The following is a 17,929-nucleotide window of genomic DNA, read 5'->3' as shown; positions in this document are numbered from 1 at the left end:
CAACAGGCAAGAATGTCTAACAATTAAATAAATTAGACTATTACATTTGTAACAAGACTTTGATTATAGTTTAATCGCTTTATTACAAAACATAATCAACAATTGTTCGAAGAGATGGGGACATATATTAAAAAAAACTAACTTAATTATTAATCAACCGCGATGAAGTTCGGTTTGAACCTAGTCCACTCAAAACCTTGTTAAGTGTTTGGGAATGAAAACCAACAAAATAGAAACATTACAAAAATCTGAACCAACGGCTGAAAGTAAAAGAAGATAACATGCTGATGCGTCATCATTCATTGAACTGAATGGAATTAAGTTAGGTTAGGTCCCTCCTCCTGGCATGGCAAATTTCTTTTAACAGGGGCGGACCCCATCCTCCTTTATATATATATATAGGCTACCTGCTTTCCTTCAAATCCAGGACAGGGACACCCAACTATATTTTCTATTTTATTTTGTAAAAGGTTAATAATTAATAGTTTGTGTATTTCAACAATATTTGTTTTAATTTGTTATCTAAGGAACCAAAAAGACAAGGGCAAAAGACACAAATTAGAAGGCCGTGAAGTTAATTAATTTAGTTCAAAATGATAAAGGCTTTTTGAGGCATGTTTTTGCAACTTCTTGTAATGGTAATTATATATGGTACTAGAACAATTAGAGTATCTTGGAAAAGGCATGTTTTAGTGATGAATGACACCCTTTATCCGTCACTAATTTATTTAACCCTTTATTTATATGCGTTAATGTATAAACTATAAATTTATTATGCTATTATATAGTATTTAATTAGCTGGAGATCATTTTGTGATATATTAATAATTATTTTAAGTTATTTTGTGATCATTTTGTGTTATATTATATAGCATGAGCCTCACAAATAAGGACATGTCTATATAATCTTAAAAAAAATAATAACAATCTTATATTATTATTCAGTGATTAAAAAAATTAAATATATATATTTTGCCATTAGTTCAATTAAATCATCTTTAGTCCCTCATTTTTTTTTATTAATTTGTTTTAACAGTATACTGTTGTTAAATGCACGATTTGCAATTCAGGACTGTAATCGTTAGAAGAGTCAAAATAATATATATATTTTTTTTACTGGTGTCTAACTTTACGATAAATGGTAGCTTTTCATTTTCAGGACTATATTCTGCTGATTTAAGAAATAGCTAAGCAAAATATATATGATCAACTGTTACAAAAACGTGACAATGATAATACATGGAGAATATTATTATAAATATGATCATTCGTGTCTGATAATGGTTATCCAGATAGGGTTGGGTTTGAAAACCATTTTATCATTTATATTAATAATAATAATAATGTTAACTAGGACTATGCCCTTCCATTTTTAGAACGCCTTATTTATCACAAGACCAGACCACAATTCTGGATATATTTTGGGTGATCACATAATAATAATAATAATTATTATTATTATTATTATATATATATATGACAACTATCCTACCTGGTGATGATGATTGTTACCAAAATAAAATTTTTTATTATTTTTTTTATTTAAATCAATATATTTATTATTAAGTCTATCTTATTGGGCTCACTCATCAGATAACAATACGAACCTTCTGAACATTTTCAATTTCTGGCCTTGGTCTTAATTGGTGGCATTCATTAAAAAAAAAAATCAAAATCAAAATTGAAATGGCCCATATTAATAAATAGGTCATATATAAATAATTTTGATTTTAAATAAAAAAATAGTAAATGCTAAATATATGGTCTACCTTTCCACAAATAAACTAAATATGGAATATATATTTAGTTAGTTAGTTAGTTAAACGCTGCTTTAGGTAATCATAATTTCTATAATAAATCTTATGTCCTTTTGGGAATGGGGGACCAAAAATATAATATATATATATATATATATATATATATATATATATATATATATATTATTCTTTATTAAAACTATCAATCAAATCACTGTTAATAATAGAGATGTTGCATTACCACATGCATACGACATACTTTCAAAGACAAACAGACCATAACATTAATGAATACAATTGGGTCCATTTGTACATTTTTTTTTATCATTAATAAATTTATAAATTACTTCTCAAAAATAAATGTTATTTTATTTTAATCTATATCTATCCGAAAGAATGATATAACTTCAAAATAAAAATATTTAAAAAAATGAAATGGGTCCATATTAGTTTCTTTATTGGTCATGAGCAGCCGCCTCTCCTCGGATAATTATTAATATCTATTGGCGTTTGGACAGTTGCCACAACTAATTAAAGTTTCCCTTTTAATTAATTGCTAAGGTGAAATATATATGCACATGCCTAATAGTTTTATAAATTGTATTTTATTTATTAGTTTTTAGTTTTTTTAAAATCACATCTTTTATTTGAGTTACATTAGTATATTAATTTTATAATTTGTAACAGATAATGTAGCATAACATTACATTTTTCTCAAAATAAATAAAAATAACATGACATGATTAGATTAACCATTGTAACATGTCAACTCTTTTATTTCTTACATCAAATCTCTTTTCATTTATTTTTACAAAAAATTATCTTATGTCACTTACAATTTTATTTGAATTAATCTTTCATCTTATTAATAGATTGATATCACAAACGAGGTTTCATAAAACTCGTTAACAAAATTTTTCTAAAATAGAAACTATTTAAATTACCTTAATAACACTACAAAAGAAAAGCCATACAAGATTTGAGATCTATTTTAAGTTTCAAAATTTCTTAACCATCCAGTTTTCGAACCTATACTATGACTTTGTTCTCTTTGGGTTATTTGAAAAACTCAAATAAAATCAATTTTACAATCAATCACTTTTCAACAATCACATCACTCATTTCAATAACCAAAATACTAAAATACTCTTTATTTTAAATTATTATTTTTTTATTTTATTTATATATATCAATACCCTTTAAGTCATTTTACCAAAAATAATTATCACTTTCTCAAAATCATTAACAATCATTATTATTTTCTCCCTCTAGGTTTTAAAAAACCTCAATCCGAACAAGCCCTATATTAAGTTTTGATTCGAGTTTAGATTGGTATTTACAACTAACTATATATTAGATTCACAGGCTATTATCTTAATCCATTCAATTAATAATTTGGTTTTTATCTTCTTTATTATAAACATTGATATATAAAAATTAACCTATTATGTTAGTTTAAGTAATAATAATGATTTCTAAAAGATAAAATATCAAGTAAAGTTGAAGTAAAATTATAAATTCTTTACTCATAGCATAGATTATATATTCTTATTTTACAGGATATATATATATATATATATAAATAAATAAATAAATGAATTTATTTTATTTTTTATTAACTTGCATAATCAAATTAAAATATGTTTTTGCTTCTCAACATGCAATAATTTGTTCTATTTACTTTATATTATAAACTACTCAAATTAAATCTTGCCACAAGTTTTTATTAATTTCGTTAAGTTTTAATTTTGTATTTCTTTAATCATATTAATGTATTAACAACTTTTTAAAAAAAAAATGGCGTACCACTAGAATAGTTTGAGAGTTTGAGTCACTTCTACAAGTTTATGAAACAGAGAAATGCCAATTGAATGTTAAGGAAATAAAATGAACTTTTGATTGAAGTTGAAAAAATAAAATGAACTTATATATACATTTAGAAAATTAATAATTTGAAGGTGCTTTCTTTTATTAATTATATTTTAGTTAAATTAGTTTGTATAATCCCTTATCACTTATACATTAAATTATTAAATTGGGGTGAGATCGAAGTAGGTCAAACGACCATAAAAACCTAAATAGTAACAATTAAACATATAAGAAATAAAGATTACAAACTGTATCAAATCCTAATTATCCCAATTAAGATTTTTATTTTCATATCAACTTGTTGTTTCAATTGGTAGTATTCCTTTTCCCTTTGTCCTTCTTATTTCTTTCCTTTGTTTCCGTTTGCAATGAAATGAGATGAACTGAAAATGTTGATATATATATATATATTTTCATTATTATTTTTTGTTAAGTCGTAAAAAAACAACTTATTTAAGTCATTAATAAAGTGTATTGTGAGTAATTGTATACAAACTTATGAACCATCTAAAAAATGCACCACAAAATATCTAGGTTTAACAATATATTTTCCTACCTACAATTGCAACATATAAATATTTTAGTCATATTTGTTAGTTGTTATGAGAGTTAGGCCTACCCAATGGGATATATATCTGCATAGGGCCACCACATTAAAAGTAAATATTTTTTATTTGAACTTTTAAAGAAAATAATTAAATTAAGTTAATTTTAACAAGCTATTATACATCTTTATATTATTATACAAAAGGTTCAAAATAATTAAAATAAAATATTCAACTTTGAGGTCGGGCCTAATGTGAGTATTAGTAAATAAAACAATAATATTTGCTGAATTTTTTTTATATGAAATATTGTAAACTTTTCAGCTTATTTAAAACCACCTTTTGTATTTATATTTTGTAACTTAATATTACTACTGTATTCAATTGCAACTTATTTTGAAATTAAGAATTTAACTCCTATTTTCCATGTTTACCCTTTTCAAAAAATAAAAGTTTATATTGAATTTAGATTTTTTACAACTTAGTTTTGTATATTTTTTCCTTCCAAGTTTATAATTAGTTTTTTTAACCTTTTAGCATAATTTTTGCAACTAATTTTGTAATATTTACTTACAACTTTGTTTCTAACTAATTAAAATTTTGAAAGAAAATGCAATATAGTTTAATAATTATTTTTGCATTTTGTAACTTTGTTGCAACATAATGGTGTAGTAATATTAACCTTTAACTATAATTTATAAATCTTTAAAAAAAATCATATAACATAAACATGAAAGATATTGTTATATATATAGTGTGTACAAGTGTCCACTAAAGCACAATAACATAAACATCATAAAACAGAAGAAATGGAAGGTACTAGGACCAATTAAATTACTATAATAGCCAAATCCTCACATTCCTCTACCAAATAAATTAAATAAATAACTTGATCATTTCCTTATAATCATAATTAATCCTTCTCTTAATAACACATGAAATAGATAATTAAAAAGGAAATGAATTGAAAACATATAAATTTTGGCAACATTGATGTGCAAGTATTGGATCACCCCCAAAACTCAACCCAAAGTTGAGTAGTTTGATTGAAACACTTTTCACCGGCTTCAATTGAAGTTACTCAAACAAATAATATATTTTTACTATCTTTTATATGATTTTTTTTTGTTTATTTCAATTCGGTTATTTAAACAATTCAAAAAAAATCTTTTGGGTTAGTAAATTAATATAAACCATTTTTTTAGGTTAAGTCATTTCGAGTTGGGTTTAGTTCCGGTAATTACATGAACTATATGAACTATTTGACAACAAAGTTTAAGTATTAAGTTCAGTTCAAGAAACAAGCATTTCAAACATTTATACATTATATTGTTTGTTTTTTTGTTGAACAACCATTTCTAAATCAATAATCATCCAAACAGTTGCTAGCTGAGGCCGATAAAAGACACTATAAATAATTAATTGATACATCATTTGAAAATAGAAGAAGATATTTTATAAAATAAAAATCTTATATATATATAAAAAAAGAGAAAAAATGAGAATTGTAAATAGATGATAAATTAAACCGATTGTACTGACACGTGCGCCGTCAGCATGGCACAAACGTTATTGAAGCTGGAGGGTGGTGGTGGGGGACTGGTGGAGGAAAGGAAGAATAGGAAAGAATATGTACGGAACCAATGGGAACTCGACAGCACAACTATGAAAACCACTCCGGTTTCATCAAAACTACTAATGATTACATCTCTCCCAGGACTGCAGTTTACATATATTATTATTTATACATAAAATTTGATAATTTTTCATTGACATAAACTTTCACGAAAGAGAAGCTGCAAAAAAGGAAAACTCAAGGCATTAGTAAAAAGCAACGTTACAACTTGCATTTTATTATTATATATAAGAGGAAGTTATCAAATATAGAGAGAGAAAGTGTAATATATAGATAGATTTAGAGGTGTTTCTTTCCATTCTTGGAAGATCGGTCGATTAGGGCAGAGTTTGTAGAGAGAGAGAGGGAGAGATGGGTCGAGGTAGAGTTCAGTTGAAGAGGATAGAGAACAAGATCAACAGGCAAGTAACTTTCTCAAAGAGGAGAGGAGGGCTTCTGAAGAAAGCTCATGAGATCTCCGTACTATGTGATGCTGAAGTTGCTTTGATCATCTTTTCTCACAAAGGAAAGCTCTTTGAGTACTCTACCGATTCTTGGTACTAACTACAAATAATAATAATATCATTTCATTTCATTCACTTCTCCTTCTCTTCTATATCATATACATATACTTATATATATATATATTTAAATACCCACTAATAGATCTTTCATACCCTATTTGTTCCTATCTAGTTAGGGCTTTCTATTTCTTTCATTATTTGTACAACCCACAATTCCGATTTTCTTTCCTTTCTTCTTCTTCTTCTTCTCTTTTATTTCATCGCTAGATCTATCCTTTGTTTGGTCAGATCGATGCCTGTTTTACTATCTTTTAATAAAATCCAAATTTTTAAATAGATATATATGTTTCTTCTTTTTCGGTCTCTACGTATCTTTGTTTCTTATTATATAATCTCTTTTTAAATCACTCATCGTTAAGATCTCGAATGTTGAACCAAATCTCTCTTCTTCTTTTTTATGTTTGTTTTTGAGGACTTAACCCTATTTATATATAACTAATACTGTCAGTGAACTTTTATCTAATCTCTCTCACCCTAATTGTTTACTAAAAAATATATATAGGGTTTGACCTTTTCTTTTTTTTTTCTTCTTTTTTTAATTGATTTGTTTAAGAATATGTAGATTTTATTGGATGTTTTTGAGTTCATAACATTAATTGATCCTTAAAATAATCTCTAACGAATTGAGTTGTTTTCATTAACATTGTCAGCATGGAAAAGATCCTTGAGCGATATGAGAGGTATTGTTACGCAGAGAGGCGGTTGATCAATGATCCAGTTACTATGGTATATATATATGTCTAATTTCATCTATTAGTTTAATGAAACTTTTTTATTTCCAAAAATTTCTATCTTATTTATTAATTAGCTTTAGATGTGTAAAGGTTTTCATGCATAACATCTTATTTATGTATATACAGGGAGACTGGTCCCTGGAATGCAGCAAGCTTAAGGCTAGGATTGAGCTTCTTCAGAGAAACCATAGGTGAATTTTTTAACATTGGTTAGTTCAAGTTTAGAAATCAATATTTTAAATACAAACTTCTTAATTTTAATAACATAGTATATATTACTAGTGTCACAACCACCAATACTGTAAAATAAGTACATTTTTACAAAAATGAAATCACATAAAATGAGATGTAACAACAATTCATGAACATCACAATTCCTCAACTATATATGTTTTGAAGCCAAAGATAATAATTAGACAGTCAATTGAAAAATAGAGACCAAATCCTGATCTATCCCAAACATTAATTTCCTCTTCTTCTTCCAAATGATTGAATCATTTTTATTAATCCATATATTAGTAAAGATCTTAAATTTATTGTGAAAACACCTTAACAAAAATATTTAAGTACTAATTTTATTTTGTATTAATCACAAGCTATAAAGTATCTAAAAACTCAAAAGTAATACGAAACAAAAAGCTAAAGAGAAAAAATTCATCGAGAAGGTTATTCATACATTGAATGTCAAAGTGTCTGAAGGAGCGTCATTAATATATTAATCGTTTTTTCCTTTCATTTTGAAAACAACATTAAACAATTCAATTTAAATAATTATATTACCAATAAGTAAGAGAAATACAAGTAAATAAATAAATCAAACTCTCCAAATTAAATGACATTCTTGAATCATAGTTTTTAACTTCTTCTTTTTGTCAAATTGACCTATGTGATACCTTACAAATTGAACCATTAAGAAACCATTGATTCCATTGACAATTCCTCCTCATAAGATGTGAACATGGATTGGATTTCAACCGAACAAAACATGATTATTAAACTAAGTTAAATCTCAAAATTAAAGCTTAAACGCTCTCCATCCTAAGACAATATCAATCTTTCACAATATTCCAAGTAACACAAGAATTAGTGAAAGAATATTTAAAATTCACTTTTTTGGAGAAGAAGATACCAGCTCATTCTGAGAGATAATTAAATGATGCCCTAGTTATCCCTAGGGCCTCTTCACAGAAGTAGATGACACTTGTCGTCACTATGGCTTAGTACTTCAATTGTGAGATTTTGTTCCTTAGCCATTGAGACTAGCTCCCTGTTTTGAGCCAGCGAAGGTGTTGTTTTGATGGATGAGGGTGGATCGAACCATTGAATGGTCGAAACCAAAACCTTAGTACATCATGCTTCAGTTGTGATGAATTAGGAGATTACAAGTTTTTATCACCCGAATGCAAAGGCAATGAGTGTGAAAGTTCAAAGGAAATGAGGATGGATGGCGAGATGAGTGGAAGATGTGATTTAATTTTAGAACAAAATATAAGATAGTTGGCTAAGACACACTTCATTGAAGTATATATATTTCGATTAGTATATCCTTTAGAGCGAAATGTTTGAGATTATGGATAATTTGGTGGATATTTATTCATTGAAAGACATTTAGAAGAATGCCTTTAAAAACAAGACATTTAATTAGAATAATGTATTTATTCTTTACTATATTTTGAGACCTAATAATTTTATTTGATCAATAAAACTAGTTAACAAAAAGAAAACATCATAAGTTTGTTCAGACATTGTTTAGCTTTTTTTCAGGATGAATGAAAAATGCAATATTCCATAAATTTCATTTTGATTTTGATCTACCCTAGCTAGCCTTTTCACTATCCTTTTATTCAATTCACTAATAATAAAATCTTAAACAATCGATTGCTAATGTTTTAATTTAATTTGCAGGCACTACATGGGAGAAGAATTGGATGCCATGAGTATGAGAGAGCTCCAAAACTTGGAGCAGCAACTTGATATTGCACTTAAGCATGTTAGGTCAAGAAAGGTATATATACATAAATCTATTACTTCTGTAATTTAATTACGTACGTATATAGTATATAATTGATGAAAACCCTTATTTATGATAATTAAATTCGCATTTGTATTTTCAGAATCAACTAATGTTTGAGTCCATTTCTGAGCTGCAAAGAAAGGTGAGAATTTTCAGATCATATATGTTTTTAATATGAAGGATCTTTCTTTTAGGCAGTTTAAATAAAAGAATAATAAAGGGATATGAAATGACATAGGGTTGAGGAAGCTTCACCTAAAATATATTAATAACTTAAAATAAAGTTACAGATTCCAACTTTAATTTGAGAGAAAAAATAAAATCTATATGTAGTCTTTTCAGAGTGGATTAATTGTTATAGAGAGAGAGAGATGCTAAGAAGTAGATAGTATAGTCTGAGGATATATTAGATATGATCAGTATATGACTTACTTTTACAGTTATATTTCGACTTGTCAAAACCCTGAGCTAGCTATATATATATCACATAACACTGTGATCGTTGTCTAGCAATGTATGTATCCATCAAATAAAGCCAACTTATAAAGTAAGAACAGAAATGTCTTTTTATTGGTTTTTTGTTGAACAAATTGTATTTTGCTTGAAACCAACAAAACATTCAAAATAAGTTATAAGTATGATGTCATAATTAGTGAAAGGAAATATCAAAATTTTATCAAAAAAAATCAAAAAGAACACTCTTTTATATATTAGCAAAGTCAATGCTAATCTTGATAACATCTTGTGATTTATTAACTAGGTAACCCTATTATGGAGTTTGTAAGCTTACTTAGGGTCATGAAACTAGTTGTAGCCAGGAATGTAGCGACCAAATCAAAGAGTGTTGAACCACCCTCTATTGTTGTGTTGGGATCAAGGCACTCCGCTTCCCCAAACAAAAAAGACAACGTATAACCATAGTTATTCTCCATAATTATTTCTTAGGTTGGCATGAAGAACCCTGTGATGGTGCATTCTTAAGTTATATTCTTTTTCAATGTTAATATCACTTAGTGAGTACTTAGTACATTGTTCCGTAGAATTGAACAATGATTTTGAGGGATTATAGAAAACTTCACTAATATTTTAGATTAAGGTATTCATAACGCGTATTTGATGATGATGATAATACACATGAGTGAACTATTGGTTCCCAACTTGAAGTAATATTTCTCCCGAGATTCAACCACAACTTGTACTATATTGATAGCAAGTGTGCCTCTAAATTGAGTTCACATGCTCTTTGTTGAATCAAAACATATTTACTTTGTATTGTTCTTCTAAGATATTGGTTGCTCAAATAACTGACAACTTTTTTATTTTTTTCATAGTTTTTTAAATCAATTAAATAATCTAACTACCTTCCATTGTTTTTAAAAAATATTTTTTTCATTATACATTAAATATTTTTTTATCCAAATAACTAATTCATTTAACCCACTTTTTCATTGTCCTCTTCCCCCCAAAGACTCATTGTGTCGGAATATTAGAAAGAAATAAAATCATTACACATCATAATTTTTCAAACAAATTTAAATTTATCTGACATTTTTTCTTTTAGTTTAATTTATTTTTGAACAAAAAGACAACTAGGGCCATAATTGAGAAAAATGTATGGTTGGTTGGTGGGGTGGATGCATGTCCTTTAGCCTAGTTAGGTAGCTTGGTGGATTGCAGCCTTGTATTTGCATGAAGAGACTATCCCATCTATGACCATATGAGATAGGAATACTTTCAGGTCCTTTTCTCTAATATCCATTGATGACGGCTCTTCATTCAAAGTTTTGTCATGATTTATTCATTTATATGACCTTTTACAAAAGAGAGATATTCAAATATAACAATAGCTCTTTAAAAGTTATGTATTTAGTGTTTGTTATTTTTTTGTTTTTTTTGTTTTTTAGTTTCATCTTAGTGTAATGGAGACATGAAAAAAGTGTCAGTTTTAAGAAAATAGATATGTATAAACTTAGATTGGGATATAAAAAATAGCACTTTCTTCAAAAATAACCACACTGCCTTATGAATAAGTTGTCCTTCAAACATACATAAGATTAAACCATACTTTTTTATAAGAACTGGTCTTTCCATGTTAACCCTTTTGTTTTGAAACCAATTTCTTAAAAAAAGGGTTAACATGACAGATTTGGAAATGGTTTATACAAGGACATCTTGGTTGCCTATACTGCCATGTTTATAAACCAGGTGTAGACTCACACACTAGAGTTGCAATCATGGAAGATACCTTAGAAGTTAGATCTAGGGAAGATTTGGCCAATTTAAACCAACTTCATGAGATTATCACAAATATATTTGACTAAAATATTTCTTGAAGAAAATCAAAACATTACAATTTAAGTTAACAAGAATTATCAAGTCTAGCTACTATTTGTGGGTGACTAAAATGTTGTTGAGGCAAATGGTCAATCTTCAAATAAGCTTTCCCATTTTGTCTTCATCTAGCTATGAAAGAATATATGTCATTCATCATGCATTCAAACAAGAAAACACCATCAATCTTGTTTCATCTTAAATTTAAATAACTCCTCGACCATTTTTCTTATATGTAAGAGTCGTTTTTGAAATCTAAGACCACTTGCCATTTCAGATTATTAGTAATTGTAGACTACTTTACCCATGTACATATTCACTAGTTCTTGTAAAACAAGATTTCTAAAATAATTTTTTTTAATAAAGGAGAACACATCCCAAAGTCATGTTTATACGCTTTCATTCAAAGCGTTTGGGTGATAATCGAACTTGTGACTTTTTGGTCTTTGAGGTCAACTTTCTCTACCGAACTACTATAATGGATAAGATTTCTAAAGTTTTTGTCACCAATCCACATAAATATTCTCACAATCCTCTCTCTTTAGTCAATAACTCATTTAGGTATATATATAAACATTATGGACATTATAGGTAGTTGATTATGAGGAAAAATATATAAAACTCACTCTTCAAATAAAATATTATCATTATTAAACTTTAATTTATTTTAGTTTAAAGATGAACTCTCAACGTAAATAATATATAAAAAAAGAGTAAATACGTTGCTTGCTTCAAATAAACATAAAACTATAACTATTTAGTTTCTATACATTGATTTAAGAGGAAAATAAAATTAACACATGGCTCCAAGTCTTTTTTTAATATTTTTTTTCTTAAGTTAAGAACTTTTATAGGTCCACATTGAACATGAAAACCACGTTTTTTTAAAGAAAATAAACTAAATACCTGTTATGTTTGTGACATTAGTTTGCCCAAATTTTATTAGAATACAACATACAAAAAAGAATAAAGGAGTAATTAACTAAACACTAAAAATAACACATCAACATAAACAGTTTTGAGACTTTAACTTTCCTATCACACCTACTGCATCTTACATTTCTTCCTTTTCACTTGAAATTTTATTTTAGTCATACTATATTATGTTCATCCTGCATTTTTTTCAATCATCCTTATCAGCACAATGCTCACTCAACACAAGACTCACTCACATAAATTATTTCAATATTATATTTATCCTACATTTCTCAATCATCCTTATCAACACAAAGGCTCACTCACATAAATTATTTTAAATTTATAGATTACAATGATGTTATTTTTAAGATTAGAATTCATACCTTAAGTATATGAGTTATGCGTTATACCACTAAGTTATGAGTTTACAATGCAAAACTAAAATAAGAAACAATTTTCAAACTATGAAGAACCATCGAAAATGCCAAAATGACATTTGGCAACCTTTAGGAGTCACATTATACTCGTATAATAAAAACTTAAGGACTGCACAATTAGGCACCATCTTATAACTTTGACCCCAACTAGCTAGCTTGAGCACCAACACTATTCCTATCATAACGACACAACACTGCACACGTAAAGTTTAAAAACACCTTAAGTTTAGAAGTATCTAAACAAATCATAATACCCATAAATATGTGGATACAAATAGCCAAACAAATTACTTTTAATCCAATCAAATAACACAATCATTGGATACACACTTCTCAACCAAGATGAAAATCCATTAGTAAAGCACATAAGGCTTTCTAAGGGATTGATTTTAGCTTGTTTGAGAATCTCACTTATTTGATGTTTGATGAGATATTTTATATATGATGTGTCCTTAAAGTTTTATTAAATTATTTTCTCAATCATTAACTCATAACAATTCATTTTATGACTTTGCAACTATACCTTTTATTTGAATATTTTATCATGGTTAACAATAAGACATTTGACATCGGCAATGAAATATTACTAAGATAATCTTAGGGATCAACAAGCCATGTCTTGACACAATGAGATTCGTACTGTATGATTACTATTCCTTTCTTTCTGGGTAACTAACCTCTCCTTAAAAATTCATCTATCACTTGAGTTTCAACTTTTTGTTATTGTTTTTTTAATAATATAGATAAAAACAAGAGAGAGATAGGGAGGTTTTATGATACCCACCATGAATTCTAGGGTTATAATTCTCATATGAGTTTTCTCTCTCCCTGCATTTAATTCTAGGGTTTCAGTGGACGATTTAGGTTATATGAATCTATTTGATTTTTGGGTGTGGTGTAGTTTTTGAGCAACTAGAGAAATACAGTTGAATATATATTATACTTCTTTCATGCCTACCTCACCTCCTTATTAAAAAAAACAAACCCTAAAATGCCTGATGCAAGATATACAGTGGAAAACAAGCAAAAGTTTCCTGTTCTATTCATTTTGGTATCTTATTGAATTCCGTTTAGTTTTCTTTTCATTGTTTTGGTTTTTTGGGTCTGATTAATTGATTCATGATATTCCATATATTAAAAATCCATTCAGTGTATGCTATAATTTGTCAATTGTTGAATCAATTTGCAGGAGAAAGCCATTTCAGAGCAAAACAGCACCCTAATAAAACAGGTATAAGTTTTGCAATCATAATTAAGTTAATAAGAATTCTACAATAATAATAAGATTGTTTGGTTTTGGAATATTATATATAAATAGATCAAGGAGATAGAGAAGACAATGACACAGCAGCAACAGTGGGAGCAGCAAAACCATGATCCAAATGCACCATCCTATCTTATTCAAGACCAACTCCCTTGCCTTAACATTGGGTAAGTATCCATAAATTATATCTATTTATTGATATCGATGTAAATGAAACATGTGATTTTATTAAAACTTATTGATTTATTTTCGTGCAGAGGAGCTTACCAAGGAGAAGCAGCAATGGAGAGGAGAAACGATCTTGACCTTACGCTTGAACCGGTGGTGTATCCATGCAATCTGAGATGCTTTGCTGCATGATTGTAGCAGAGGGATCGAAGATGAATCAAAGAAGAAATCATGTACCTTTCTTGGCAAACAAAAGGGGGACAATTTGCTGCTGCTTTTAAGTGATTAATGTGGGCAGATTGACTTCATAATGTGATTAATGAAGTTGATGCAGATAATAATTAAACCACCAGAAAACTTGCCTTCACTAGAATTTACTCTTAACTAATGCATTATCTATATATATATTATATATCATATATATATATGCTCCATATATAGGAGAGTTTAAAGTTGTTGTTATGTACCTAATCTGATAATGTTAATTACCTCAGCTTTTAATGTTTGATGAACCATGCATGTATTGGCATATTAATTAAACCCTTGTGGATTAATGTGTGCTTGTTGTTTTCTTTAATTATGTTTGCGTTTCTGGGTTTCTATTAATTTGTAAGATCTCACATCATTTTGTAGAAAATTATTATTAATTTCATGCATAGATAAATGAAAAGACAATTGAGAACTTTGATATATCAAATAGGCAATCACAGAGTTTTTCAACCTGAATAGCAGGTTTAGGTTATTGAACATTTTGGTTTATTTCCAACCAAATAATTCACCAGATTGAAGATTCTATGGTTTATCTCCAGTCAAATAATTCATCTTAAGATAACCAAGATTTAAGCTCAATACCTAATTCCTGTTAATCTAGCTGCCTCAGATTAGGTCTGACATAACCCACTAAATATTAGTTAATCCCTAAGAAAGCTCCTTATAAGTTAGTCAAAATCAGAAGTGTACATAAAATCAATAATTATTTATAACTTTTAAAATTGAGAGTTTATTTTAAATTATAAAAAATTAATTTAAAACAATTAATTATATATTACTATATATATAATTAAGAACTAATAATAAACAAATATATTAAAATGAAATTTTAGATACAAAATTAGTTATATTAATTCATTTATTTTAATAATTAATAATTACTTTTTGAATTTGTAACTTCATTTATGTAAAATCATAAACTCCAAATAATTTATAGACACTTACAATCTTTAAATAATGAATTTAAAATATTAAGAATTTTAATAGTTTACTTAAATCAAACTTTTAACTTAGTTTAAGAACAGTTAGAGATTTTATTTGTCTTAATCTATAGATATATAGGGCCGTGAAAAAGGCCAATTACAAATTCTAAGCGACAAAATCTAGGTTAAGCATTCATCCTCCTATAAATCACTAGCAGCAAATAACATTAATTTAATATATATATATATATATATTGGTAAAGGAATGACTTGTTATCACATTCATTAGTTGAAAAAATGTAAAAATAGGAGAAAAGAGAGAAACTATTTGATTTTTTCAGCGAATAAGATTATGTCAAATCATTCCCTCACCAAGTTCCTTCACCTAATCATTTCTCATATATATATATATATATATATATTATAATATAATATAAATTTTAAATAATTAATTAATCTATTTAAATTTATAAAATAAATAATTTAAAAATATACATTATTTATAATATGTTATTTTTAAACTTTTAAATAAATCATATATATTGTTTAGAAAATTTTAAAATGTTTAGAGATTAATATGAAGATTTAAAAAAACTAAGGAATTTAAAAAGTCTTAAAACGTTTAAATTTTCAATTAATTGACTATATTTAAACTTTGTTAATTTTGTTATATAATAACATTATTTTATAGTTGACTAATACCTCACTCAAATAGTAAAATAATTTTGTTACAACTCGTACTATTTTTAATTAATTTTAAATTCTTTAGCAAAAGAAGGTTAGTTCCCTTAGTTTTGGATTCAAAATTAAAAAATTTAATATTAAAACAGTAATCATCACCCAGATTAAAAAAAAAATATATATATATGTGTTGGTGAGTGCTTATAGAGATTAAAAAAATTTACAAGTACACCTGAAATGTTATCTTTTTAAGTCCATTTTAATAAATGTGTCATAATTTACAATATAATGAATAAAACAATATATTTTTAGATATTATAATGAATAAATATATATATTGAATTTAGGAAGTTAATTCCATAGACACTTCAATTCAATTTAAGAAGTTCATAGTGTAAAACATCTAGAATTATAAAATTTATTGTATTGTAATTTGTATAAGAGAACATAATTTATATATTAGATACCAATTAAGTTCGGCCTGCCCAGTTTCAATCCCAAGCTAATGCAAATTTTTTACCTTAAATTTGAGTGCTGGTATTCTTCCCTCCCAATAAACAATGGTTTTCTTCTCATTAATTTCATCGAAATCCAGATTCGTCCCACAAAAAGTCTTAGATGTGAATGGTCCCACAGGGGAATTGGATTATATATAACTTGTGCATATGGGCTGGGCTGGCTAGGGCTCACTCGCCATTACTATTCACACAAAGAGAGATGGAGAATCTGATCAATAAACAAATGGTGATGAGGAAGGATTTCCCAGTAGCAGATCAGATCCACCATTATTGGATCGGTATGAGAACGCCATATCTCATTGCGGCCATATCTCTACTGATTCTCGTCTGCTGCTGCCGCAAATGCTGCTGCAGAGGCCGACCGGTGAGGATTATGAGATCTACCCGCTAGATAAACCACCTTTTGCAAACAACCCACAACCCGACCTAGCTAGCCACTTTCAAGGTGCTAGCTAGCTAGCTAGCTCGTCAAAATCAAACCACATCTTGTAATAATAACAATATCTACACATTTAACTTCTCTGTTTAGCTGTTACCATGATTGTCCTATTCCTATACTATGTGTTTATTATGCCATTAATTGATTGTTGTCTTTCTTTATGGGTTGGTTGGGTGGGGGTCTCAAATCTGAATTCTCAAATTACACTATATGATGACAGACAGACAGACACATATTACTTGTCAAAATGCAGCCTTTGATGGAAGTGGAATTATGCATAGCTAGCTAGCTAGATGTAACAGAACCATTAGAGGAGGAGTGATCATGTTCTTTTTTTATTTTCTGCAATCAGACACTAGTCACAGCATGTTGAGAATCTTTACATAAAGCTAATAATTAATAGATATAAGATCCGATTTTGAGATTTGTTGGTTGTTTATTATGATCTGGATACAGATTTTATGTAGAAGCATTTTCAAATTGTGTGTTAAACAGAGGAATTTAGTAACCGAAAACAAAAATTGATTTTTGGAATTACTACCTCAATGAGAGTTCATTTGTTTTTATCATTCAGACATGTCATCCCCATAAACCCTCAGGTCTGTCATTTGTTTTGTTTGATCTATGTAGAAAAGCTCTGAGGACCTGCTCTCTTTAGCCCAAATATCCTTACAAAAGAAAATTGTCTTACAGAGACAAAACAATGACTATTGGAAGACATGGGCATGTTTTTATTGCTAGACCATTTTCATTATTATATAATATAATTTTTCTATAATATAAAAATATTAGTTATATATTTAATTATTAAAATATTTTAATATATTTTAAATTATTAAAATATTTTATTATAATATAAAAA

The 17,929-nt window shown here is 27.5% G+C and overlaps 1 protein-coding gene across 1 annotated transcript; it reads left to right on the top strand.

The window, feature by feature from the left end:
- Nucleotides 1-6,128: 6,128 nt before the first annotated feature.
- Nucleotides 6,129-14,648, top strand: LOC124926845 (agamous-like MADS-box protein AP1). Its single transcript, XM_047467155.1, has 8 exons — nucleotides 6,129-6,343; nucleotides 7,021-7,096; nucleotides 7,231-7,295; nucleotides 9,010-9,109; nucleotides 9,219-9,260; nucleotides 13,994-14,035; nucleotides 14,123-14,235; nucleotides 14,326-14,648. The coding sequence occupies exons 1-8, from the start codon at nucleotides 6,159-6,161 to the stop codon at nucleotides 14,426-14,428; spliced, it is 726 nt and encodes a 241-aa protein (XP_047323111.1). The 5' UTR covers nucleotides 6,129-6,158; the 3' UTR covers nucleotides 14,429-14,648.
- The last annotated feature ends 3,281 nt before the right edge of the window (nucleotides 14,649-17,929 follow it).

The sequence above is a fragment of the Impatiens glandulifera genome, chromosome 2, assembly GCF_907164915.1.
Source record: "Impatiens glandulifera chromosome 2, dImpGla2.1, whole genome shotgun sequence".
Classification (NCBI taxonomy): domain Eukaryota; kingdom Viridiplantae; phylum Streptophyta; class Magnoliopsida; order Ericales; family Balsaminaceae; genus Impatiens; species Impatiens glandulifera.
The sequence above is the reverse complement of the archived record's forward strand: the minus strand, read 5'-3'. Positions and strand labels throughout refer to the sequence as shown.